The sequence below is a fragment of the Podospora anserina genome, chromosome 2 (genome assembly GCF_000226545.1).
Source record: "Podospora anserina S mat+ genomic DNA chromosome 2, supercontig 2".
NCBI lineage: Eukaryota > Fungi > Ascomycota > Sordariomycetes > Sordariales > Podosporaceae > Podospora > Podospora anserina.
The window spans coordinates 2,571,689-2,597,203 of NW_001914858.1; the positions used below are offsets into that span (position 1 = coordinate 2,571,689).

Consider the following 25,515-nt stretch of genomic DNA (forward strand, 5'->3'; position numbering starts at 1 on the left):
TTGGAAAACGGGCCGGCCTGATGCCAGACTGGCGCGTGGATGGTTCGTGGAACGCTGAAGATGCACGGCGCCAAGACTTCAAGTTGGCGGACACATTGATCCACACTTGACGTGCTGTGGGGCCATGTCTCCACCTTCCCCATCCCCGCAATCTTTCGTCTTGAACCAAACAGAGGGCGGCGTCGACATGCAGCCAAGCTCGCACAAAGCATCTTCAACATGGAGCTCGTGATGGAGACTCATCCGTGATCCTTCCTCGGGATGGATGGAGTGAACCCCACGGCAACCCACCTCGTAAACCCGTCGCATCCGACCCGAGGATGAAGCATGAGATGCCGCCGGGTATTCTGCCAGCCATAAGACGGTTGATGGCAATCACGGAACACGCATCGGGACATCAAATCGACCCCTCATCAAGGGCGGGGTAGCACACGCCCCCCCTAAGAGGCACCGTGCAGTGCAGGAAGCAGGGACAGATGGAGTGGAGAGGAACTGAAAGGGATGTTTAATACCAATGACCCCTCTGCCTGCCCTCCACTGCCCTGTGGGACAAGAGAAATCTCTTTCCTTCCACTCAATTCATTGTTTTGACAGCAGACGACCAAGTGCTGCTGATGTTGCGCAAGCACGACAGACAGGACCGTGAGACTCCTCCAACAAAGCCTCCGTCCCACACCCAGTCGTCCACGTCGTCCTCCCCTCATTGCGCCTGCTCCGCCGACCTCGCTACCTACCTTTGGTGTCATTGTTGTCAGAAGCCAACCTGCCCTGAATGTGAACAAATGACCCAAAGATCCTCGATCTGCCTCGATAGCGTAACGGGTCGCGCGCAGACATAATGTCGAGGTCCTTGCTCCAGCCGGCGCTGGCTTGCAACACCGCGTCTTGCATGCCTCGTCCCTACCAACACTCGCGCCCCGTTGAACGCGCCTCTAGGCCGTCATTGACAGCAGTAGCTCGTGTTTTCGGTGAGCCGCCACGCTAGACCCCCACGCCCAACCCTTGAAGTTTGTTCCTTTTCATTTTTGTGAGCCATTTGAACCTAATTCGACCTGACAGACTTCGCCCCAGTCCGCGCTGGCAATGGCAGCACCGCCGTGATCTCACAAAAGGCGTGGCACAGCACGAGAACTGCCGGAAGTGATCGGCCGAGTTCGGCCTCGTTGAGTCTTGCTCTCCCGAAGGCTCAACCGCTCCAGCTCGTCCGCCATGCCTCCGTTTTGTCCGGCATCCCGGCTAAGCCGTCGGCAAGGAGCCCAATGGCAGCGTACTCCACCGAGGCAACGGCAGTTCTGCCGCCGACCACCCCGTACTCCAAGCTGACTGTGGGAGTGCCCCGCGAAATATACCCAAACGAGCGCCGTGTGGCTCTCACCCCTCAGAATGTTGCCCTCCTGCTCAAGAAGGGCTTCTCCCAGGTTCTTGTTGAGAAAGGTGCTGGTGCCGAAGCCGATTTCCTGGACGATGCCTATGCCGCCGCCGGTGCTACCTTGGTTGACGATGCTTCTGCTGTCTGGAAAGGTTCAGACGTTGTGCTCAAGGTCCGAGGGCCAAGTGCGGAGGAGGTTGATCTGACACGAGAAGACCAGACCGTTATCAGCTTCCTTCAACCGGCCCAGAACAAGGCACTCGTGGAGAAACTCGCGGCTCGCAAAGCCACCTCATTCGCTATGGATCTTATTCCCCGTATTTCTCGAGCTCAGGTCTTTGACGCCCTCAGCAGCATGGCCAACATTGCTGGGTACAAGGCGGTGCTCGAAGCATCCAACAACTTTGGTCGTTTCTTAACTGGTCAGGTCACTGCTGCTGGTAAAATCCCGCCCTGTAAGGTTCTCGTCATTGGTGCCGGTGTTGCTGGCTTGAGCGCAATTGCAACTGCAAGGAGACTCGGTGCAATCGTTCGTGGATTCGACACTCGGCCTGCTGCAAGAGAACAGGTTCAGTCGCTTGGCGCCGAGTTCATCGAAGTTGAGATCGAAGAAGATGGCTCTGGTGCAGGCGGTTACGCCAAAGAGATGTCGAAAGAGTTCATCGAGGCCGAGATGAAGCTTTTTACCGAGCAAGCCCGTGAAGTGGACATCATCATCACCACCGCCCTGATTCCTGGAAGACCTGCGCCCAAACTCATCACCAAAGCCATGATTGAGATCATGAAGCCTGGATCTGTTATTGTCGATCTTGCTGCTGAGGCTGGTGGAAACTGCGAAAAGACCGAACCCGGAAAGCTGATTACCTACAAGGATGTCAAGATCATTGGTAAGTCGTGGCACGGGAGCAGTACCCGAGGTTGCTCGTGACTAAAGTAAGATAGGTTACACCGACTTCCCCTCTAGGCTACCGACCCAATCTTCAACTCTGTACTCGAACAATATCACCAAATTCTTCCTGTCCATGGCACCGAAGGATAAGGAATTTGGCATCGATCTGAAAGACGAAGTCGTACGCGGCGCTATTGTGACACAAGAAGGCCATATTCTTCCGCCAGCACCCCGACCAGCACCTCCCCCTGCTCCCGCCGCTGCCTCGACTGCCGCAAAAGAAACTGAAGTCGTAGCACTTACACCATGGCAAAAGGCAACTCGTGAGGTTTCTCTGATCACTGGTGGTATGGGCTCGGCTGTCGCATTGGGCAAGTTCACTACTCCCTTGTTTATGGGCAACGCCTTTACCTTTGCTTTGGCCTCTCTCATCGGATACCGTGTTGTCTGGAACGTCGCTCCTGCCTTGCATTCACCTCTCATGAGTGTGACCAACGCCATCTCTGGAATGGTCGGCGTTGGTGGTTTGTTCATTCTCGGTGGAGGATACTTGCCTGAAACGATCCCTCAAGTCTTTGGTGCCGCCTCTGTCCTGCTCGCTTTCGTCAACATTGGTGGTGGGTTCGTCATCACAAAGCGCATGCTCGACATGTTCCGCCGTGCTACTGATCCTCCCGAGTACCCGTGGCTTTATGGAATCCCGGCCCTCGTGTTTGGAGGTGGCTTCATCGCTGCGGCCTCGAGCGGAGCTGCAGGCCTTGTTCAAGCTGGCTATCTTGTGAGCTCGATCCTTTGCATCACCTCTATTTCGGGTCTTGCATCGCAAGCAACTGCCCGTATGGGAAATATGCTGGGTATTTTGGGCGTCGTGTCCGGTGTTCTCGCTTCCTTGTTGGCAGTCGGCTTCACCCCTGAAGTTCTCACTCAGTTTGGTGGTCTTGCTACGATCGGAACAATCTTGGGCTTCCTCATCGGCAAGCGCATCACCCCTACCGATCTTCCTCAGACTGTCGCTGCCCTGCATTCCGTGGTCGGCCTTGCTGCCGTCTTGACCAGTATCGGAAGCGTTATGGCTGATGTCACTGACCTCTCGATGCTTCACATGGTAACTGGCTATCTTGGCGTCCTCATCGGCGGTATCACCTTCACCGGATCGATTGTTGCCTTCATGAAGCTTGCCGGTAAGATGTCCTCTAAGCCGCTTCGGCTGCCAGGTCGTCATGCCGTCAACGCCGGTCTACTCAGTGCGAATGTGGTCACCATGGGCACGTTTGTCACCATGGCTCCTGGCGCCCCTCTGATTGCCGCCGGTGCCCTTGCTGCCAACACCGTACTCTCGTTCATCAAGGGTTACACCACAACTGCAGCCATTGGTGGTGCCGATATGCCTGTGGTCATTACCGTCCTCAACGCATACAGCGGCTTTGCGCTGGTCGCCGAGGGCTTCATGCTGAACAACCCTCTCTTGACCACAGTTGGAGCACTCATTGGCGTCTCCGGTTCCATTCTTTCTTATGTCATGTGTGTTGCTATGAACCGTTCACTTGTCAACGTTCTGTTCGGAGGAATCTCGGCGCCCACCACCAGTGACTACAAGATTGAAGGGAGTGTGACACAGACCAATGTCGAAGAGACAGCTGACGCCCTCACCAATGCCGAGTCCGTCATCATTGTTGTTGGGTATGGCATGGCTGTTGCCAAGGCGCAATATGCTATCTCGGATATCACCCAAATGCTTCGGTCCAAGGGCATCAAGGTCCGCTTCGCCATTCACCCCGTTGCTGGTCGCATGCCGGGCCAGTGCAACGTCTTGCTTGCTGAAGCCAGCGTTCCGTACGATATCGTGCTGGAAATGGATGAGATCAATGACGACTTTGGAGAGACGGATGTAACCCTTGTTATTGGTGCCAATGATACAGTCAACCCGATTGCTTTGGAGCCTGGTAGTCCGATTGCTGGAATGCCCGTCTTGCATGCGTGGAAGAGCAAGCAGGTGATTGTCATGAAGAGAGGGTTGGCTAGTGGATACGGTGAGTTTGATGGGACTCTTCTGTGGCTGGGCCCGATGACTGACGATTGTTAGCTGATGTCCCCAACCCGATGTTCTACATGCCCGGCACGAGAATGCTGTTTGGCGATGCTCGTGTGACCACTGAAGGTACGACCCTCTCTTATTGCTCCATAATCCAATCGCTGACAAAATCTTGCTACATCTAGCCATCAAGGCAGCTATCGAAACTCGCTTCAAATAAAAGGAGGGAAAGAAAGAGGGTCGTTTTCTGCGCTGCTTTTGACTTTTCTTGCCTAAAAAGATACGCCTTCATTGCCCGTATATACGTCCTGCAACAACCCTTTTTCCTTATAACCTTTGCCTTGTCTTCAGAATTGGGAATTTTGCTTTGCTGATAGAGCAAGAGAGCTGTCGATCTCTTTGAGGTGTTGCATTTGCATGCATATGCGTTGGTCTGTTAGACATGTATGCGAGAGAGTGAAGTAGAGGAGATGACAAGGAAGACGTCCGTATCTGATTTTTTAATCAATGCTATTTTGACAAAGCAGCATGGCTCGATATGCGACATTTAAAAGAGAAACAAACAAGGCTGGGGACAAGTGCCTCCCAGGCGCGACTTAGACCCAATAAGTTGGGTAGGCTGCGTGACTGCCACAACCTGAGTGTAAAGGACTTTGTTGGGGAAGGAGCAGTCGGTCTTGTGGAGGGAAGGAGCACTCGGTCTCGGAGACAAGGATGTGCCCCCACTGGAATAACCAGCGGGAGCACAGAAAATAGCGACTACAAAGCCAGCAGCTTAGGCTTTTTTTTCTTCTCTTACTCTTCGGCTAGCAGCATGCTCATCGACCCTTCAACCACCAGGCTTTTGAAAAGGCATCGCAGTTTCTCTCTCTCTGCCTGACTTTCCCTTTCCCTCACCACTATGTCCCCATTTTACCGAGACCCACTGACGACACGATGCCGCCCAAGAGAAAGCGCGCTGAGGAGGAGCAGGATGCTGTCGAGGGCCATTCCACCGATTCGACGTCTGGAGACATCTTTTCGACTTCCTGTCACACCCTTTCGACTCCCCATGAAGACGTTCCAACTCCCCATGAAGACGATCCAACTCCCCATGAAGACGTTCCAGCTCCCCATGAAGACGTTCCAACTCCCCATAGTATCCTTTCGGCTGGTCACACAAATTCAGTCGCCGACATCCTCTCGACTGATGGTGCCCTCTCGACTCCTCTGAATACCACTTTCAGCCTTCGCAAGCTCCCCATCGAACTTCGCTTCCTCGTCTACCACCATACCTGGGAGCCTCGTGAGGTGACCATCCGTAAGCCAGGTTTCAAGAACAACTTACCCGCGACGCTATTCGTCGACAAGGAAAGTCGTCATGAGACCTTGAGACATTACCATCTGTATATTACCAAGTACATTTCCCAAGTGGGACGCATGTATGGCTATATCAATCCCAATCTGGACACACTCCATGTCCGCATGCCTCGGACCTTTCCGCCTATGCGTCACCCTCTTGAGATATGTATCCCAACCTTGTTGGAGATTGGAAAGCCGGTCCTGAGTGTTTGCCTGAATCCGGGCACAATGGACGAATTGCCGGCCAAGAAATGGCTTTTTGAGAGATCGGGGCTCAGGGGTATCATTGCGGAGGTGGATATTGCTGCAACTCGTCCACCTCGTGGTCCTAGGTACGCTACGATATAACCAAGATCTAATAGCATTGAGTTTTTTTTCTTGCAAAGATTACACCCTCGGTTGATTGAACGGTGGTTGCGGATGGCTTGTCTCTTGATCAGGGCCTACGGCTGGTTTCAGGTAACAGAGTTTGAGTGATGAATCAATCGATGCGAAAGAGCAAAAGAACAACGAACAACTGTGCTCACCAAGAAGTCTTCTAATACGTTGACTAAAAGTCGATCGGCTCTCCCAACAAAACAGGCTGACTTTGTATTTTTCTCAATTCTCACATTAAACTTTCCAGTCTTTAAGCGTCTCAGTGATGAGAAGGCATCATAATCGACCTACCAAGCCTGGATCTGGATATTGTTCCATAACAGCCATGAATGGATGGTTACGGCGATGGATCAAAGTAGGTATACTATGGAACGAGGGATTGATGTAGTATTTTTTGAGCAGACTACAAGGGCGTTGTTTAATGACTGCATATTGGTCAAGTTGGTAGCAGGCCTATGGTAGGCTGGGTAGAGTGGAAGCTGAATTATGTGCTCTTTGGGTGTGTTAGTGGTTATGGGATGCCCCATTTGAGAGCTCTTTAATTGGTCAAAAGGCTTGTAGTGTAAATACATGCTTCACATCAATTGTCCGGGTTTTTAATATCAATGTGTGAAATTCTCAGAGGCCTCGATCTAAGAAAATGCATCCCTACTGCCCCCTTATTTGCCCAACTGTGCATGCCATGTGCTCTCAATTACCTTTTGCATTATTATGCGATTAGCAAACCAAACTTTGTGCTCTTTCACGACATTTTCGTTTTCCCGCTCCACTTCCTTTCCCTTTCCCTCTATCCTCCTTTTCAAGCAAGGTGACGAGCATAGCCTAGAAAGAAAGAATGGGGCAGATACCAAAGCAAGAGATGGAGAAAGGCCCCATACCGAACAATTTCCAATTGGGGGCAAAGAATCGACTATACCCAAACCGAGTAGTACCACAAGAACAAACAGGCTGCTTCTGTGAAGTACGTGGGAAGGCGCCGAGCATATCAAACCTAGACAGGGGTCTATTCACCAGGGAAAAATTTGTATGTACATTTGTCATGCGCTCGTGGCGACTCTTTCTCCCAGCCAGCCTTGCTTTACCTAGGGGCGGCCACGGGCTGCCATGACTGGATCTTGGGCTTTGTTCTGAGATAATATCAGTTTTCTGCGATATGATGGAAATGATAATGAACAAAGAAAGCTCCTTACGTGCTATATGTCTTGAACGCAGCTCTAGTAAAGGTCCTGTTAGGGATGTGCTCGGTGTTGGCCCAAGGGCGGTTGGCAATGCCGGTGGCGGTGGTGATGGGGTCCTTGTTGGGAGGAGTGTCGACAGAGTAGGAGATCCAGGCGTGCCACAAGGGCTCAATCTGGCCACTGTCGCAGAGCAAGTTAGACTGATGTTGCGATGGGACCATTAGCGAAACCTACGCATCGTAGTCGTGCTTGGCATAGTCAACCCATCTGGAGCGGACTGCTCAAGTTGATCAGCACTTCAACCAATGTATATGCCGGAGATAGAAGCCTAGAACATACGGGGAAGTTCATCCATGTTCTCGTAGAACTTGTTGCCGAACTTGTCGACACCCACAAGAGTACCGGCCTTGGTGTCACCTGCAGACTACGTCAGTCTCCTCCCATCCTTCCGCCCTCCATCGTCCATGTGCTTCGAGGCGTACCGATGTACTATTCGTCGGGGGTCGAGGCTATGTTAGCTGTGGCTGAGTAGGCGGGGGACTCGAGGAGGGGACGAACGTTGAGTTGATGCCAGTATTCCTAGAGTTGCGCCTGAGGTTAGCTACTGTATTCAGGTGTCTCACGGGTATTGGAGGAGCAAACCTTGAAGCCAATCTTGCGCAGATTGCCGAGGGTTCTGGAGAGGTAGGACATGATGGGCAAAGGCGAGCGCGGGCCAATTGACCTTGGCTGGATGTGGTGATGGTATCAGTTGAGGATTGCGGTCGTTGCGGCCAAGCCCAGGCAAGATGGGAGCTCGCTGCCGAACTGACGCCAGTGGGCGGGATTGTGGACCGGCGACTCCCGAGCCAATGGGAGAGCTCCAATTACCCCCTGCCGCCAAGCCCCGCGTTCCCTGCGTCAGTGCTCTTTTTCGAGATTGTCAACGGTTCCAGGTTGCACCCTATGAACCTATGGACTACATAGCTATCAGCTCTTTGATCTTCACCCTCTTCCGAACCGCCGTCGATATCACCACCTTTCTTCTCTCCAGTCCCCAGCGCTTCTCGGCTATGCTGACCAGGACTGCCTCACGATGTTCGACTAAGCTTCGGGCCGCCCTCCGACAGCCATCCTCCGGGTTGCTAAACAACCACCACAATGCCGACGATTCTCGATGCCCACAGCAAACGCCACTCCCGGCGCGCAGTCCGCTGCCACTTCCAGTGCCGGAATGCTGTCCCCGTTTGTCAGCGAGCTTGACAAGATTGCCCCATCATTCAGGATCAACGGATCGCAAATTCGGGTTCTCCAATCGCCAACCGAGTTCTACGAAACCCTCAAGGTTGTCTAGCCCCGCCGCCCTCTAGCAGTCGTTGGGCTCTGACTCGGAAACAGGACAAGATTCGCAATGCGGAAAGACGCATCTTCCTGTCGACACTGTACATTGGGAAGTCTGAGAAGGAACTGGTAGGTCTTTGTAGCTTGGATCGAGCTTTGCCCTGTCAGTATCTGACAAGTCCAAGATCACTACACTCCAAGAGGCGCTGCGCTCCAAGCCGAACCTCAAACTCAGCATCCTTACCGACGCCCTGAGAGGCACACGCGAAGCCCCTGATCCATCATGCGCATCACTTCTGGCCCCATTGGTCGAGGAATTCGGCCCAGATCGCGTTGAGATCCGCATGTACCACACACCGAATCTCACAGGATTCAGAAAGAAGCACATCCCGAAGAGAATAAACGAAGGATGGGGTCTACAACACATGAAGCTGTACGGCTTTGACGACGAGATCATGATGACCGGCGCCAACCTGTCCAACGACTACTTCACCGACAGGCAAGATCGCTATCACCTGTTTTCGTCCAGGGACATCACGGAATACTTTTCCAATTTGCATGATGCCGTATCGTCACTCAGCTTTCGCATCGACCCATCCGACGCCCCTTCCGGCTTCGACATGGTGTGGCCCAAGGACAACGCCCCCCCATCCCCTCTGGAAGATCACAAGCAGTTTGTCAGAGAATCAACAGGATTGCTGGCAGGTCTCATCTCACCCAAGACTGCGCCGCTGACCGCCAATGACTCCACGCCATTGGAAAAGCGGGATACATCTGTTTACATGCTCGCCCAGTTCTCGCAATTACTGTCGCCAGACACATCGACAGAACTCCCGGCCATCACGCATATTTTGAGCACCCTCGCCGCCCCACAATATTCCAAGTCATCTTGGACATTTACCGCAGGATACTTTAACCCTGCCCCATCGCTGACCAAGCTCCTTCTGTCAACCGCATCGCAAAATAATACTGTTATTACAGCTTCACCGTATGCCAACGGCTTCTACAAGTCTCCCGGCGTCTCAGGACTGCTACCAGATGCGTACACACTGCTTGCCCGGCGCTTTGTGCGCGCAGTTCATGAGAAGAAGCTGGACGCATCTACGGTAATGAAAGAGTGGAGGAAGGGCACGGTTGGCGAGCCTGGAGCTTGGACGTATCACGCAAAGGGTTTGTGGGTGACTCTACCAGACAACAATGGTCCATCCATAAGTCTGATCGGTAGCTCCAACTACACTAAGAGAAGCTACTCGCTGGACCTGGAAGCCAACGCTCTCATCGTGACGGAGAATGAGAGTCTGAAGAAACAACTGGCCAACGAGCAAAATTGGCTGCAAGAAAATACCACGGTGGTCACCCGAGAGGACTATGCCAAGACTGAGCGCCGCGTCGGTCTCAAGGTGCGCATTGCGATGTTGATCGTGCGGCTTGTGGGAGGTGCTTTGTAAGGAACTGGTCTGGTGGAGACTTGATGTGTAGGACTGGTGTAAGAATAGGAGAGGCAAACGATACCCAAGAATACGGATAGAAGGATACTTCAGCATCACAGTTCAGATGTCAGCTGTTTGGACGGATGGAAGTTTTATGTTTTGTTCAATGCTGAGCGAGTGTGCCCATCAGACTCGAGAGTCTCTGTCGTCACGCCGGACGATGGGGTATGTATGCAAAAGTCACCACATCTTCGATCCTCCCGCCCCGATTTCCGACATCAAAATGCGCTGCAATGCAAACCTGAAAAGCAGACAACCGATAAACGCCGTTCCCTAATACTGATTCGCATCTAAATCATCCCGGACATGACAAACATCCCCATTTTTGTTGGAAAATGCAAAGACAAAAAAGATCGTCTCCCGAAACGCCCCCCCCTGTAAGTCTCATGCAGTCCCCATTTTAAAGAACGCCGGAAAAGTCCACCACAATGGCATTGCGCCACTGAGATGATTTTTTGGAGGATGCTGTTAACAAGTCGAAGCTTTTGGGACCGATCGTGGGGGGTCCGGCCCGACAGCTTGGGCCCTGCTGACCTGACTGGGCCGCCACGCTACATCTCCCGAACCAACCCCCACCACAAGCGTTCCAGCGGTAGCTTCAGATAATCTTCGGTCTATCTGGTGGTTGTCGTTCATCCTCACAAGTCGATCGGCATCCTGATCTTGGCGTTCGTCGTCCATGATCTTCTCCTGCTTTTGACGAGGGGGAGCGCTCGCTGGATGACTCTGATGAAAGAGCGGGAGAGGCTCCGCTTGAGGGGGACGGCTTGCATCATGGTGGTTTTGTTGTAGATATGGTTGGAAGGAATAGGTCGGCCAGCGAGGTATGGAGTCTCCACCGGAGAGATGAGGAAGAGGAGGGGATATGGCAGCTCCTGCTGGACCACTTTTGGTTCTCAGTTTTGAAAGTTGATGATCGACATGATCAGAGGTGGTCGCCAGGACAAGAGACGAGGAGGTCGTCGAGTCTTAAGTGGTGAGTGTGGTGGTGGTAGTGTTGTTGTTGTTGGCGGATCGGAGTACCGGCGAACGACCCATTCACCTGTTTCCCAAGCAAAGAGGAGGAGGAAGAGCACCGCTAAAATTAGGGCCCTGTCGCGGGTGGCGTAGTCTGTTGCGTCCGCGCCCCTTTTCTTGGTTGTTTCGTTTTGCGGGATGTCAACGCAGAGATAAAGGTGCTGCGCCGCTGGCGTGCTGTACCCACAAGACCCAGCGATGGATATGAAACGGTTTCGACTGTGCAATTTTGTAGTTCAGCCACAAAGGTTGTTCTGGGTTGGGGTGAAAGGTCCTAGATAGGGCTAGGGATCTCAAGGTATTGCTGGTGGGCTTGAGGCACAGGGGAGCTATGGCCCTTGATGAGGTCTGCGGGATCACGCAAGAGGGGGCGCGTTGATATGCAACCTTGTTGCCCTTGCCAGTGCGGTAGTGGAACGGCTCGCATTTAAGATATGAGACATGTTCGGAGTTTTAACTTTTGGAGTTTCTTATCAGGGCCATTCTCGCGGGCCGAAGCTTTTGGTGGATGACAGACCACCGTTATCACCGATGGGCTGTCGCGGGTCCGAGCCATTTTCCAACCTCTTCCCTTCCCCGACTCGAACATCTGAGGGTTGGTCAAGATCGGGGATCTGGGAAGCCAAGTAGACCAATGTGTGTATGAGCGGCTTCTGCTCGAGCTCAGACGCTTGAGCTTCCAACGCGTCGACGTCCCAACGCCCCCGGACTAGCCCTGAGTCAAGAAACGTGACTTCGGGGCTGGCGGCCCAGACGGCGAAGGACCCGCATGAGGGCGGGATATAAATGTCAGCATGTTCTCGATATCAGTCCTTGAATTACTCACAGAATACCACCTCTCACACAACAGCATTACCGTGCCTGCCAACCACAACATTCTTCCACAGCTTCGTGCTGGTGAATGTGCACCTGAATATCGTCAACGTAGAAGAAGATGATTGCTTATTCTCCTACAACCAGAGCCAAGATTGCTCGTCTTGTATCAGTTATGGCAAAACATGTCATCATCTTCTTTTACGTGGACGATATTCCTGTGCCCATTCACCAGATACGGACGTTGCCTCGGTATATCGTCGTCTTGTACCATGGTTCTGTGACCTGGGATTGGGCAGATCAGTTTCTACACGGTTGTCGACATCACACTCAAGATCCTTCATGAAGCCCAGGAAGATGCTTCACTTGTGTAAAGTCCCTTGCAAGGCATGTGATCAATACATATCCCTACTTCTAATCACACTTAACTGTGTTGTAAATATATATCTAAAATCTAGGTAGTTATATGCATCCATCTACAATTACACAACCCCCTCATCCAGAAGAACCAATCGTCACCCTCCAACCACCCCACATCGCCACCCCCATGCTCACCATTATACACGCCATCTTCTCATACCACACTAATCCCCAGTGGATAGCCAACACCTTCGCCACAACCCCAGCCACAATCCCCATCCAAACAATAAAGAACCCAAGATCAAACCACGCCTTCCTCATGCCGTCCCTCTTTGCCCGTTCCATATCCCCACTCGCCCTCATCGACGTCCCCCAGCCATCAGCTGCCATGGTCAGCATGCTGTAAATCTGCACCGCCGGCAACGGGACGTAGTAAAAGAACACACCCGGCACGATCCACCTCACATCTCTGAGCCTCAACCGGTGTGTGTTCCTCACAAAATTATACATGGTGCTAATCAAGATCCGAAAGACAAAGTCCATAACCGATATCTCAATCAACTGGTGCCCAGTAAAAAAGAACCACATCACCGCCAACGCTCCGATCGCCGGTCCAAACTCCCGCTTCACCATCCCGTAGAACAGAAGCGGATGACTGACGAGATAGACCTTTGGCCTGAGAAGCGACTCGATATGCGTTGCCCTCGCCCAGCGGACTTGTTGTCTCAACCATCGAGACATTGTGGTAGGGGTGTCTGTTGCAGCCAGGACATCGGAGGCAAAGATTACCTTCCATCCTCTGAGTAGTAAATTAGTGGTGAGATGCCTGTCTTCGTTGACAATCATCCGCTTGCCAAAGGCGATTTGCGTATACCACGGCACCAGGATCGCCGGAAGGGCAGACAGACGAAATGCGGTGCTGGGACCAGACTGGCAGTCACTTGTGCCGGTGCAAGCTGGTGTTGAGCGGGTGAGGTAGAGCTCGCCCCAGTAGACCGCTGAGGCGAGGTTTGTGACGGCGGTTTCTCTGTTGTTGTGGACGACAAGCCCGGAGGAGGCACCGCCTGCTTTGAGGTCAGAAGCGATGGTGTTGATTGTTTTCTCTAAGGAATCTGGAAAGACGATGGTGTCTGAGTCGGAGGACCAGAGGTACTCGATGCCGAGGATGTCTGAGATGACAAGTGCAAAGACGTAGGCTGTGAACATTATTCCCTTTTTGTGCATATGGCGTTGCTTCAGACAGAGATGTTTGATACCCTTGGGACCGCCAATGGTCAGGTCATGTTGTCGAAGGATCGATCGGGCTAGGTCGAGACAAGCTTGCATGGAAATGGCATTTGCTTCGTCTTCGTTGACAGGAATTCCGTTTTGACGCTGGAGAGCCATGGTTTTGGCACGGATGCGTTCAGCAATCTCACCCAAGGGCTCTGGGATCTGGATGACGGTGGAGTTCTCGGGAAAGACTTGGCAGAAGACGTTGACCATGTCTTGGTCTTCTGCCTCGTCGCCGTCGATGCCTGCAAGGAAGAAGGTACATGTCTTGGCTGACTTGTAGCTTTGCAGTGCCCGGGCATAGAGCGATGGATCCTCACGCCAGCCAACAACTGCCGCCATACAGTCCGCGTTGGGGAGGCATGGTTGAGCTTCCAAGTGACGACCGCTCCATTCTTTCTTTTCGTCCAAGTGTTGGTCGAAGCTCGGTGTATGCAGGGAACGAGCAAAGTCTTGTCGACGTCCTTCGACGATATAACGGTTGATTTCTGTGAGAGCGATAGTGATGACGATGTCTAGCGTTACGGGGTAGCGACTGTGGACTGTTGAGAAGTAGTAGATGGGTAGGGATAATAGGCAACCCAAAATATTCAGAAGTAAACGAGAGGCTGAAGGGGGATGGCCTTGCACCACTGGCTCCCGGAAGTCGTCGTTCTTCTCCTTTGGTGACATCATTGGATCGTCAAAGCGAGTGATGCTGGCCAACAAGAACTCCTGAAAGAAGATGTGTATCGTGAACAGACCAGGCTGGTCAGAAGACGGAGGGGATAGCAGTACAAAAGGGAGAGAGCATAGGCATATCTCTACATCTAAGCTGTGACTTACCGTGTCACACCGTAGAGGCCAGCTCGTATGCCTGCCTGGAATCCGACTTCGGCTTCCCCTCTTCAGATGACAGAATCTGTACAGACCCCGTAGCTGGTGACCCGGGAAGCCATCGTGGTCGTCAAATTAGGACTTGCCCGGTGTGTGAGCAAGTGGCGGCTCTGGAGGCTGCAACGTCCCATTCAGCCAAGATTTCCTATGTGGCTTCACGCGGCTGGTTTGCGTCGTATCCATCAACCTATCGGTAAGGCCTTTTGCTGCGCCTTATTCCAATGAGCCGCCCTCCGAAGAGTGTGCTTCCAGCCCTTCTTGAAATCGGCGAATCCAAGAGCTGGCTGCTTTGTGCACCTACAGCTTTTACTGTATGTCTCGTACGTTGTGGAGGCTGTGGGCACGAGTGGGAGTCTGTCCAAAGGTTGCTCGGTATCCAATTGTCGGGTATTGAGACATTGAACAAAGAGGCAAATAGAGCATTGTGGTATGGCGGTCTATTTTTCCAGAAGAGCATCGTGACAGTGTCCGGTGGAAAAGAGCGTTCCAGTTTGCGCCACACAATTATTGTGGGACCGAGGACGACCTCTCAGTGCTCCCGGCTCAGCCCATAGGGCATTTAGGGCATGTTACATTGGGGAGCACAGCGCATTTAGCCGCAGTTGCACGCCGAACCCTCGGCGCACTCAACTTGTAGAACCAACAGCCCATGAGCACGGTCATTCGTCTGGGATCTTGATCTTGAATCCTGGTGAGTCAGAACTTTGTCTCAACCTTATGCTTATATGGCAAGCTAACCATCATCAGATCTCAAGGTTGTATTCGGATCATGTCCTGAGCCTTTATGCGGGCTGCGCCGTAGAGTCAACTTCAACATGATCCTCGGAATCCCGACCAAGAGTCGCTCGCCGCCTATTCGCTTCGAGTCTTTGTGCAACACGTCGTATCGGGGTCACAGCCTCCACAAAAAGGTCGGTGTATGGGGACATTCAGCTCACTCGAAGCTGCTTGGGAGCGCCATGGATGCCTTGGTTGGTCCTGGTCCAAAGACTTTAGACTAAATATTACTTCGACTGATCTTGAGTTCACCGCCTAGAGGCTTTTAACGAGAACCCAGTTTTTTCTGTTTGTCCAATTTCAACATCCAAACCTACGTTACTGAACCAGCATCATGGTTGTGACATACAGGAACAACCGGCTGGTGCCAGCTATCGTGATATCAGCGTGCCTCTGGGGTATCTATCATCTTGTCGATGTCAAAATTCCAAACGAAAGCTATCATAGCGTCATACTTCCAGACTGGAGAACGCCACCATCACAAGTCGGTCATGATGTCGACCTTGATCCCCATTCACATCCAACCATCACGGCATGGTCACCACCACCACCAGCAGTTCAAACTCCTGATCCGACAAAGAGCCCAAATGGCAAGCCCAAAGACAGTACCCTGGCACCAGAAAACGTCCTCTTGATCATGAAAACGGGCTACACGTCTCTTTGGAAACGTCTTCTAATCCACCTCACCACCTCCCTCTCCCCAGACCGCATCCCCCAATCCAACTCGGTCATCTACTCCGACGCCCCCTCCACCATCGGCACCTTCAACATCATCGACGCCCTAGAAAACACCACCCACACCCTCAAATCGAACCATCCCGACTTCGAAATCTATCGCCAACAACCGCTCTACGACAGCCACAACGCCTACGTCGAAGCAGCGGGTATAGAAGGCGACAACTTTGGCCCCGCGGGTGGTTGGATCATCGACAAGTACAAGTTCGTCCCGTTGATGCAACACGCTGGGAGGAACTACCCCAACGCGAAGTGGTATATCTACATGGAAGACGACACTTATCTCTTCCTCACTAACATCCTTGCCTACCTGTCCAAGTATGACTGGAGGAAGTCGCATTACCTGGGCAGCTTCGCCGGGAAGTCGGACGTAATTTTCGCCCATGGCGGTGCGGGCTTTGTCATCTCCCGCGGAGCGTGGGAGAGGTCCTTTGGGCAAAACGACAAGATGGCCGCGGATTACGAAGAATACACGGCCGCCCACTGCTGCGGTGATCAAGTCCTGGGTCACGCGCTCAACAAATACGGGGTCAAATTCGGGGAGAATAATGGAGACGAAAGGTTCACCTGGGGCTTCAACCCTGTTGTGCACTGGCGATTTGGATTTGAGAAGTGGAATTGGTGCGAGCCGTTGCTGAGCTGGCATAAAGTCCATTCAAGAGATGTGGCGAGATATTACCAGTTGGAACAGGAGTGGGATTTTGAGAAAGACGGGCCGATCAGACATGGGGACTTTGCGGAACGGGTCATCCTTCCTGAGTTGAGGGCACGGAATAATAGGGCGGAGTGGTGGGATAATATGTCGGGGGGGTGGCAGGTTAGTTCGGGGAATAAGAATGATCCTCCTGGGCCGGAGGGGAAGGGGTATGATGAGGGGAAGTGGAAGAAGGCCTGGGAGTCGGTGGGGGATTGTGAGGAGGCTTGCAAGTCGTGGGGGGATTGTGTTCAGTGGAGCTGGGTGGAGGATTTGTGTAAGATGGATAATAAGTTCATGATGGGGCAGGGGTATGCGCCGGCTATGATGGAGAGGAAGACGGCGTTAAAGAGGACTAGTGGGTGGTTGACGGATAGATTGGAGGGCTGGAAATGTGCATAGGTTGTTAAAAAGCCGCTGTTTTCTTTACTTTAGGAATTATTTGAGAGAATCATATACAGTAAGCGTATCGACCTCAGATCTGTTCTTGAACCCTCTGACATTCCTCTTGTATTGGTGTCATAGGTCACTGCCGCTGTTCCACAAACGCTTATGGGCCCGTAATGCAACGCCTACCTAGGTAGCTCGTGTTACTCAGAGCAGATTCCGGGTCAATCCTTTAGATGGACCTAACGCAATTCTAGAAGGGACAAGGTTCCAACGATGATTTCTGTGTTACACAAGGATGAAATATGACCGGTGATTGCTGTCTCAGCAGTGACACAGAGTCAAACTGCGTTGTAGTGTATGTTGGATTAATCAATTATTTAATATAGCCGCCACGAGGTTCGGCAATAGCAGATTATGTCTGCTACGCCTCCCCAAACAGTGCTGTCTATAAAGAGACGCTATCATCCCGTTGATTCCATAATTAGTCTAGAGCTTGGCCTTGACATTTCGCTAGCCAGTTAGCCTTCCTCGATGATCATCATGAAGCTCCTCCTCACGATCACCGGCCTCGCAGCCCTTTCCACCGCAACACCAACCTCGCCTTCCACACCAACTGGCCGCATTAAGGACCCCTGGGGAGACTTGATGACCATCCTGGGCTTCTACCAACATCCCGAATGCAGCCATGAAGACCCTTACTGGTACATGACCACCAGGCTCGGCACGTTCCTAGCCGTAATGGACGAGACGGAAGGCTGCCAGAATGTGCCGGACGTATGGGGCGATGTGAGAGTCATCAAAGTGGAGCGTCAAGATAGGAAGTGCAAAGGTAAGCAGCTATTTACGGCCTCTGTCATCTCAAGTGCGGCACAGAGGTAATTTACATGCCCGGTTTTCAGTAACGGTGTATACCAACCCCGATTGCAATCCTGCCAGCGGAAGCGGGATCCCTATTCCAGAGGAGACTTGTGTTCCCTCCGAGCCGGAAAAGACTTGGAAGAGTTTCGCTATCAGAGGCTGTTTGGATTGAGGAACATGTGGCTTGGTTACCAGGGTGGCCTTCAGAGAATGTTTATACACAGACAATGTATGAAACTGCGTTACAACTGATGTCGAATAGGCAAGAACGACATTGAAAACAAGCTCCAGGCCCCCAACGTAGTCGCACAGGTCTTCATGATTCACCATTGATGGATGCAGACAAGTCCTGCTTTCGGTCTACATACGGACCGCGAATGTAACCTTTAACCGACTCGTTTCGCCCAGACTTTCTTCCGGCTGAATCCTTCAAGGGGACCCAAGCACGTTCTAACATGAACGAAGCTTGAATCTGATATGTAGGTAGGTAGCATCTCCATGTCAACCAACTACCCTAAGTGGCTGATGACCAATTCTGTAACGGAGGGAGAGCCTAGAATGGAAGAGTGTGTTGTAGCTGGTATCCTGAGAGCTGTCTATTTTTAACATAAGCCCCTCACAAACATCCCGTCGGCGTTTTGCACAATGTCCATGCTAACAATGACCAGAGGCAGCGCCGATCATAAATAGAGAATTCTGCCCCTTCCATACCATGAAATTCACAATCAGGCAGCGTTCACAAATAGCAAAGTTATTCATCTCATTCAGCATGAAGTGTCTCCTCGCAATCACTGGCTTTGCAGCCCTCGCGATAGCAACACCAACTCTGCCACGGGCACCAACGCCAACAGGTCAAGTCCCCTCTCCACCAACAGTGGCCCAGCTTGGCTTCTACCAGAACCCATCGTGCAGCCATACAGGCACATACTGGTACTTTACCTACTGGCGCTCACAGTACGAGGCTCTGCTGGAGCAAACTGGCGGCTGCCAGAATGTATCTGAGCCAATGGGGGGCTACGCGACGGCCATTCAAGTGGAGCGTCAGGTTGTGGAGAACTGCAAAGGTATTTTTATTCTCTTCTGTCGCTCGCATCTCCAACCTGCGAAAGGTTCCGCACTAGGTACCGTAACTAATGCGGTTTTCAGTAACACTGTATTCCAGCAAGGACTGCGATCTTGCCAGTGAAGCCGTCGTTGCGATTCCCGGGCCGATGGTTTGCGTTCCTGCCAAACAGGGCAGATCTTGGAACAGTTATTCGATCAGAGAATGCTCGGATTGAGAAGGACTTTTTTCTTCGTGGATTCAGGGGGTGGCTTCAGGGGTTGAAAAGGGGGGCTCATAGTGGGGCCATCAAGCCATGATGACATGACGTCAGGCTCGTCTTGAGATGTCTGTCTCTAATATTCCGTTCGCCATTGTCAAATTGTCAAAACGGAGTTTACAGTCTTTGGATGTCGAAAAGGTTCTTTTTAACTCCACTCGAAATGTTCTAACGCCGATGATGATGCCGTGAGATTTTGATTTGTCACAATCGGACCTGAATCCACCCGCTTGCTCGGTTCTACATATTTGGCTCTCCCCGCTTTTCTTCTTCTTTCCAGTACTGTTAATGTGACGTTTGTTGATATCATCATCTGAGAAATTTGCATACAACAACTTATCAACACCGTTCTGCTTGAAATATTAGAGAATATCGTTCAAAATGACCGCCGGCAAGAAATGGATTCTCACAGGCCAGGAAGGTTATGATACCTCCCTTCAACTGGTCGACTCGGACATTTCGACCGACCAGCTGGGACCGGATGACGTGCTAGTCCAGCTTCAAGCTGCCAGTCTCAACTATCGTGATTTGGTCATTGCCAAAAGCGATGTTAGTTTTCGCTCCCAAACACCACCGCGTAAAGTCAACACTAACTTCCTGACAGGGCGGAGTAGCCGGCTCCATCACCCCTAACGTCGTCCCTGGCTCCGACGGCGCTGGCATGGTCGTCGCCGTTGGGTCCTCCGTGACTGGTCTCGGCCCAGGCGACAGAGTCATCACTTACCTCGCCCCAACCCTCCCACCATCAGATGAAACCGCCCTCCCAGGCGCCGCCGAGATCTTCGCTGGTCTTGGGCAGAGGGTGGACGGTACCCTCGCCAACCAGATGCTCATCACCCAGCATGGCGTCATCAAGGGCCCTTCCAACCTGACGCCCGTCCAAGCCGCTACACTGACCTGCAGCGGTTTGACAGCCTGGAACGCCCTCTTTGGAGTCTCTGGGAGAGAGATCAAAAAGGGTGACTGGGTTCTTGTTCAGGGAACTGGCGGTGTTAGCATCGCCGCTTTGCAGTTTGCTGTTGCTGTTGGGGCGAATGTCATTGCTACTACTTCTTCTGAAGAGAAGGCGGAGAGGCTGAAGGAGTTGGGGGCGAGGCATGTCATTAACTATAAGGAGACAGAAGACTGGGGTGAGGCGGCCAAGAAGTACACTCCTGGTGAGAAGGGCGTGGATATGGTGGTGGATGTTGCTGGAAACTCTTCTTTGGTGCAGTCGCTGGCGGCTGTGAGGACAGATGGGATTATTTGCTTGGTTGGATTGCTTGGCAAGTTCGATGCTGGTACAATCCCGATGATGTCTGCGCTCTGGAGGCCTTGTATCGTCCGGGGTGTGCTGTTGGGTAGCAGGAAGCAGTACAGGAATTTGGTCCGGTTTGTGGAGGAGAAGGCGGTTGTGCCGGTGATGGATGATGTCGTGTTCGGGTTAGAAGACGTCAAGGAGGCGTACAAGAGGATGGAGGAGCAGAAGCATTTTAGCAAGATTGTTATCAAGATTGAGGAGTAGTACTTGGGTACCTATAGAGTTGTTATCTGAATCTACCTACAACGAACATTGCTGAATGTTGTTGGTTTGGCAATTTCCCGATGGATTGCGAAGCTGAAGCCGGCATGCGTGATCCGAAAGTGTAAATCGCATGGGTGTCGTGGTGTAGTCCGAGGGCTCGGGTTAGAAAACAAGGTCAGCAGAAAAAGCTAACCCAGTTTTGCAGGTGAAGCCTAACGCCAAGTGAACAGAGTTGTATTCACACAGCGTCTAAGTGGCCTACCATCAAGACAACCAGACCAGCACTTTCGAAGGATTTTGGTTCAACCAGGAACTGAAAGCTGTCGCCCTATGCTCAGCTTCCCCAGAGACGTCGGTGAGGCTGCCTGAGCATCATGGTCACTGATATCATCGTCATAGCCTCACATTGATACATCAAAATGGACTAGAGCTTCTTGGCTTCTTCATCGGTGAAGAGACTCGAAACCACGTTGGTCAAGTATAAAGATCAATAGACCATCCCGCCATCAACCATCTTCTTCTTCACCATCAAACAAAGACTTTCTATCACTGCAAAGCATCATCGCATCGTTACCAACACTTCTTCTCTAAGTCTGCAATCTCAGCAATTCATCTCTTCACCATGAAGCTCCAATCCCTCTGCGCCATCACCCTCGCCACCCTCACCCCCCTCGTCACCGCCAACTTCGACATCTACATGGCCGAAGAAAAGACCACCGTCGGGGGGCCCCAGGTCTGGCCCATGTGGCACATCTTCGACACCGATCCCACCTGCGACGACCTTGCCGAAAACCCCAACTACCTCGGCAGCGACGACGTCTCTGGCAACAAAGTCGGCGTCCGCTGCGATTCTTCCTCCGATCCCTTCAACTGCGCTGTCCAGCACTACCCCGCTGACGGCATTGACGTTCTCGAGATGAACTTCCACAGTGACCCCCCTGTGTACCACTGGAGTAAGTGTGGTCCTTCCCCCCATAGGTAGCAACGGTGATAGAAAACAGAGGCTTACATGACGATGGTAGCTATTTACAAGGATCGCAACTATGACATGTACGGTCTTGATGGGAATGTCTATGGGAACTGCTTCCCCTTTCCTGGGTTTGAGTACGAGTGCGGCGATCCTATCCTTGGCGGGTTTACTGGTACGCGCAAGTTTAGGTGCTTGACCGAATTTACGGCTGCGCAGATCAAGGCTGCTTGGGGTACCAAGAGGAGTGTTCCGTTTACTTTGAAGGAGGCGGAGGGGGTGAAGGGTCGGAAGGTGCAGAAGTGGGAGGCTTGAAGGACTGTTTCGGCTGTCGTTGCTTTTCTGCTTTTTCGAAGGGGTTGAAAGACTTGGAAGGGGAGGATCGTCTGTTGATTGGTGTTTGATTATTGACTTTTTGATGGGGACTTTTGATTCTTTTTTGTTTCTGATATTGGTTGCTGTTTCTTGATTTACACGTTTCTTACCTCCATAGTGGAAATAACTGGTTATTAGACCACAGGTACTGGTATTAAGTAGGTATTCAAACGTTTGGCTTCATAACTGTGTGGTCAGAACTATCGAATGTGCAATACCAACCACAAACTTCCCAGACCAAGACAATCCTCTGTTCAAATACTGGAATCTTACCTAACAAGCTGTGAACTGAGTAACTGGCAGTCCAAAAAGTATGAAGCATACCTCGAAAGATAATTAATAGGCCTTAAAAAATAATTCGCAGGCCTCAAAAATCCTTAATAGGCCTCAAACAACAGCCGAAAGGCCTCAGAAGATAGTAGGTAGGTTTGAAAGGATAGTTAGGAGCCCTGTAAAGAGAGTGAAGATGCCTATTGGCTTTTCCACATGGCATAAGTTAATATTTATCATGCCTATAACTGACTTGCAGCACCATATATCCTGTCCACGACATGCCTAGTTGATGCTAGGAGCCCTGAAAAGACAGGAAAAGGGCTATTTGCATTTTCGAAAGGTATAAGTTGATAGTTCTCATGCCTCTAACTAACTTGCAGCACCATGAATCCTGTCCACGACATCCCTAGTTGATGAACTGCTCAGAATCCTCTCCCCACGACCTCCGGCCCCCTTTCTGGCCATGTACGCCCCCCCCCCCCGGCCAACCAAGTCCCATCCTCCTTTCTGATAGCTTTGGTCACCATGTCCTGAGCCCAAACACGCTCTTTCCGCCCCTCAGCGTTCAGCGCTGATCATTGAGATGGAGGCAGAGAGGGCACGGGAGTCTAAGCAGAGGCTAGACGAAGAAGAAAAGAACAAGGAGGCTGAACAGGCCAGCAAAGAAGAGCAGTCGCGAAAGGCAGAGGAGGCCGGCCAGACGAGGGTGGAATCAGTGTCAGAGAAAGAGCCACTCGCTGCCAACCGATACCATTCCCAAGACTCAGCCGACTACGGACATCCAGTCTGACATCCAATCAGACGTCTTGAAGGGCGCAATAACTCCAGGACCTCGTCAATCCAGACACCGAGCGGTGGAATATGTCAATGGCTTGGTAAAATCATTCAGCAGCACAAAGAAGAAAATCAAGCATGTGATGGGGTGATGAGTTCGACATTCATAGAGACAGTTCCATCAATATATCCTCCCCCTTTACCACCCCTCAATCCTCCCCGTATACTCCACCAACCTACCCCCCTCCCTCTCCCTCGTCGCCCCATTCACCACCCCAAAAACCCCATCAACCGACTCCTCAATCTCCAAATTCGCCTGCTCCAGCCCAAAAGAACGCGCACCATGATTCCCCATCTCAGTCCTTACCCACCCCGGGTCAATAATAAAAGTAACCAACCACTCCTCCTCCTGATGAAGCTTCATCCCGTACCAGTTCAACATCGTCTTCGTCGGCGCATACGCCGCGCTCGGGATAGCCAATCCACCCTCCAACAAACCTGCTCCTGACCCCATGAACGCATAGATCGGTTTCTTCTCCGGGGTTGTTTCCTTAGCAGCGAGGAGCAACTCCCGAGTGGCTTGGAACAGGGAGACAGGGCCGAGAACGTTAACCTCAAAGTGCTCCCTGATGTCGGCGGGGTTGACGTCCTTGATGAGGGGGTAGATCTTCGCGATGCCGGCGTTGGCGATGACGGTGTTGAGGTAGGTTATTTTGTGGTCGTTGACGAGAATTTTCACTGCCTCGGCGGCGGAGTCCCACACCGAGGCGTCGTATGGGATGAGAATGACGTTGGTGGACGAGTCTCTTTTCAGGGTCTTCAAGGCTTGGGAGCTGGGGGAGGAGGGATTGCGGACGAAGGCGATGACATTCTGTTGTCGTTGTTAGTGGCTGACTACAGAAAAATAAAGAGGGAAATGCGTACATGGTCGGGGAGCTGGAGGTATTTCTTGACGAGGCCGAGACCAAGACCACGGTTGGCGCCAGTGATGAGGAAGTTGGTGGGTGGTGACATGGTGTGCTTGGGATGTTGAGCCCCAATTGATGATGATCAAGTGAGATCTAGTTTAGTGGACCGAGAGTGAGGAATGTGAAGTTGTTGATGCTGCATTCAAAAGTTGAGAGATGAAACTTGGGAATATTTATATGGCCTCGGAACTATCGAGATTACAAATTCTGTCGAGGATTACAGCGGGTCAAGGTTGATAAGGATTGTACGACAAGTTCCATTGGTAATCCAGGGCCCGGTGCACACCATTACAAAGACGTCTCCACGGCACCGCTGCGGCACAGAACTTGTGCTATCACCGCAGTTGGCCGTGGGGACGGAAATAACATTCCAGAGAATGCCCAACTCCCGAGTCCAAAGCAAACTTTGTTGGGTGCAATCATGTTGCATAATTCAATCTAGATACCCTTCATCTTCTCCCGCATAAACTCCACGGTAGCCTCCCAAGCCTCCTCGGCCGCCTTGAATCCAGGCACTGCCGTGAAGGCATGGCAAGCACCGGGGTAGATCTTGACGATAGCTTCGCTCCCAGTTATCATCCATTTCATAGCCATCAGCAGAGTATCATCCAGCAATGGGTCCTCGGTCCCGCACAGGAACAATGCCGGCGGGAGCTTGCCTCCTGGTGCACCCTTTGCCAAGCCCCTCATGTCGCCGTAGATGGGCGATATCTGTGGGTTTCGTCGCGCTTCAATCGTCGTGTTTGGGGCGTAAGCCATTGCGAACCCCAACATCTTTGCGTTGTTGACAAGCAGCCGTCGTTCGAAGGTGGTCACCATGGGTAAGTTTTGGGTAACATCAAACCAACCATAAGGAAGGATGAGGCCGGCAATCTTGTGGTTCGGGTGGGCGCGTAAAAGGTGAAAGGCGGTTGTTGCAGCCAGATTACCTCCAGCCGACTCGCCACTGATGAAGAGGAGCCTGGCACCAAAAATATGTTCACCCTTGTCTACAAGATATTCGGCAGCGTCGATGCAATCATGGACCTGGGCAGGCCAGGGGTTTTCGGGAGCGAGTCGGTAGTTGACAGAAAGCGCTGTAAGCTGGAAGGTGTTGGCGTACTCTCTGAGCTTTCCATCTTGGCTGCGCGGTGTTAGTTAAGTGTGGATGGTAGCGAGGAAGTGGAAAAGGCTCACTGTTGGTGTGTGCCCATTACGAAGCCCCCACCATGGATATGGAGGAAGAGTCCCTTGCTGGGCTGGCCATTATCGGGGGTGTATACGCGTAAGGCGATATCTCGACCTGCATCTCGTGATGAGACAACCACGTCCTTCGCCGCCGGGAGGTAAACCGGGGCAGCGAATCCGGTCTTGCCATTTTCACGCATCTCACGGAACTTCACAGGACCGACTTCTTGCCATGTTGGGCCACTGGAAGTCGCCCTCTCTATGAAGTTGTTAACGCCGATTGTCTCCTCGCTCACATTCTCCAAGGAGAACTTGGAGGCGTCGATGGTGATATCACTTGTCAGCGGCATGGTCATAGTTGGAGGAAAGTGTGTTG

At 52.1% G+C, this 25,515-nt stretch overlaps 13 protein-coding genes across 13 annotated transcripts; 8 read left to right on the plus strand and 5 right to left on the minus strand.

Annotated features, from left to right (window-relative positions):
* Window positions 1-838: 838 nt before the first annotated feature.
* Window positions 839-4,510, plus strand: PODANS_2_7130 (uncharacterized protein; the record flags this gene model as incomplete). The annotated part of the gene is made up of 5 exons (XM_001911461.1): window positions 839-968; window positions 1,060-2,266; window positions 2,334-4,288; window positions 4,342-4,416; window positions 4,476-4,510. The coding sequence occupies 5 exons, from the start codon at window positions 839-841 to the stop codon at window positions 4,508-4,510; spliced, it is 3,402 nt and encodes a 1,133-aa protein (XP_001911496.1).
* A 716-nt stretch (window positions 4,511-5,226) lies between these two features.
* Window positions 5,227-5,979, plus strand: PODANS_2_7135 (uncharacterized protein; the record flags this gene model as incomplete). Its single annotated transcript, XM_001911462.1, has 1 exon — window positions 5,227-5,979. The coding sequence occupies one exon, from the start codon at window positions 5,227-5,229 to the stop codon at window positions 5,977-5,979; it is 753 nt and encodes a 250-aa protein (XP_001911497.1).
* Window positions 5,980-7,087: 1,108 nt separating this feature from the next.
* On the minus strand, window positions 7,088-7,880 carry PODANS_2_7140 (uncharacterized protein; the record flags this gene model as incomplete). The annotated part of the gene is made up of 6 exons (XM_001911463.1): window positions 7,088-7,136; window positions 7,200-7,367; window positions 7,422-7,464; window positions 7,527-7,611; window positions 7,746-7,766; window positions 7,830-7,880. The coding sequence occupies 6 exons, from the start codon at window positions 7,878-7,880 to the stop codon at window positions 7,088-7,090; spliced, it is 417 nt and encodes a 138-aa protein (XP_001911498.1).
* Window positions 7,881-8,343: 463 nt separating this feature from the next.
* PODANS_2_7150 (uncharacterized protein) lies at window positions 8,344-9,955 on the plus strand (the record flags this gene model as incomplete). Its single annotated transcript, XM_001911464.1, has 3 exons — window positions 8,344-8,511; window positions 8,565-8,636; window positions 8,693-9,955. The coding sequence occupies 3 exons, from the start codon at window positions 8,344-8,346 to the stop codon at window positions 9,953-9,955; spliced, it is 1,503 nt and encodes a 500-aa protein (XP_001911499.1).
* Window positions 9,956-10,635: 680 nt separating this feature from the next.
* On the minus strand, window positions 10,636-10,773 carry PODANS_2_7160 (uncharacterized protein; the record flags this gene model as incomplete). Its single annotated transcript, XM_001911465.1, has 1 exon — window positions 10,636-10,773. The coding sequence occupies one exon, from the start codon at window positions 10,771-10,773 to the stop codon at window positions 10,636-10,638; it is 138 nt and encodes a 45-aa protein (XP_001911500.1).
* A 1,549-nt stretch (window positions 10,774-12,322) lies between these two features.
* On the minus strand, window positions 12,323-14,134 carry PODANS_2_7170 (uncharacterized protein; the record flags this gene model as incomplete). The annotated part of the gene is made up of 1 exon (XM_001911466.1): window positions 12,323-14,134. One exon carries the CDS (start codon window positions 14,132-14,134, stop codon window positions 12,323-12,325), a length of 1,812 nt encoding a protein of 603 aa, XP_001911501.1.
* A 1,312-nt stretch (window positions 14,135-15,446) lies between these two features.
* Window positions 15,447-16,943, plus strand: PODANS_2_7180 (uncharacterized protein; the record flags this gene model as incomplete). Its single annotated transcript, XM_001911467.1, has 1 exon — window positions 15,447-16,943. The coding sequence occupies one exon, from the start codon at window positions 15,447-15,449 to the stop codon at window positions 16,941-16,943; it is 1,497 nt and encodes a 498-aa protein (XP_001911502.1).
* A 519-nt stretch (window positions 16,944-17,462) lies between these two features.
* On the plus strand, window positions 17,463-17,961 carry PODANS_2_7185 (uncharacterized protein; the record flags this gene model as incomplete). The annotated part of the gene is made up of 2 exons (XM_001911468.1): window positions 17,463-17,760; window positions 17,831-17,961. The coding sequence occupies 2 exons, from the start codon at window positions 17,463-17,465 to the stop codon at window positions 17,959-17,961; spliced, it is 429 nt and encodes a 142-aa protein (XP_001911503.1).
* Window positions 17,962-18,501: 540 nt separating this feature from the next.
* On the plus strand, window positions 18,502-19,069 carry PODANS_2_7186 (uncharacterized protein; the record flags this gene model as incomplete). Its single annotated transcript, XM_001911469.1, has 2 exons — window positions 18,502-18,853; window positions 18,936-19,069. The coding sequence occupies 2 exons, from the start codon at window positions 18,502-18,504 to the stop codon at window positions 19,067-19,069; spliced, it is 486 nt and encodes a 161-aa protein (XP_001911504.1).
* Window positions 19,070-19,772: 703 nt separating this feature from the next.
* PODANS_2_7190 (uncharacterized protein) lies at window positions 19,773-20,615 on the plus strand (the record flags this gene model as incomplete). The annotated part of the gene is made up of 1 exon (XM_001911470.1): window positions 19,773-20,615. One exon carries the CDS (start codon window positions 19,773-19,775, stop codon window positions 20,613-20,615), a length of 843 nt encoding a protein of 280 aa, XP_001911505.1.
* Window positions 20,616-21,237: 622 nt separating this feature from the next.
* PODANS_2_7195 (uncharacterized protein) lies at window positions 21,238-21,897 on the plus strand (the record flags this gene model as incomplete). Its single annotated transcript, XM_001911471.1, has 2 exons — window positions 21,238-21,568; window positions 21,617-21,897. 2 exons carry the CDS (start codon window positions 21,238-21,240, stop codon window positions 21,895-21,897), a joined length of 612 nt encoding a protein of 203 aa, XP_001911506.1.
* A 1,306-nt stretch (window positions 21,898-23,203) lies between these two features.
* On the minus strand, window positions 23,204-24,018 carry PODANS_2_7200 (uncharacterized protein; the record flags this gene model as incomplete). The annotated part of the gene is made up of 2 exons (XM_001911472.1): window positions 23,204-23,875; window positions 23,929-24,018. The coding sequence occupies 2 exons, from the start codon at window positions 24,016-24,018 to the stop codon at window positions 23,204-23,206; spliced, it is 762 nt and encodes a 253-aa protein (XP_001911507.1).
* A 392-nt stretch (window positions 24,019-24,410) lies between these two features.
* PODANS_2_7210 (uncharacterized protein) lies at window positions 24,411-25,489 on the minus strand (the record flags this gene model as incomplete). Its single annotated transcript, XM_001911473.1, has 2 exons — window positions 24,411-25,095; window positions 25,149-25,489. The coding sequence occupies 2 exons, from the start codon at window positions 25,487-25,489 to the stop codon at window positions 24,411-24,413; spliced, it is 1,026 nt and encodes a 341-aa protein (XP_001911508.1).
* Between the last annotated feature and the right edge of the window lie 26 nt (window positions 25,490-25,515).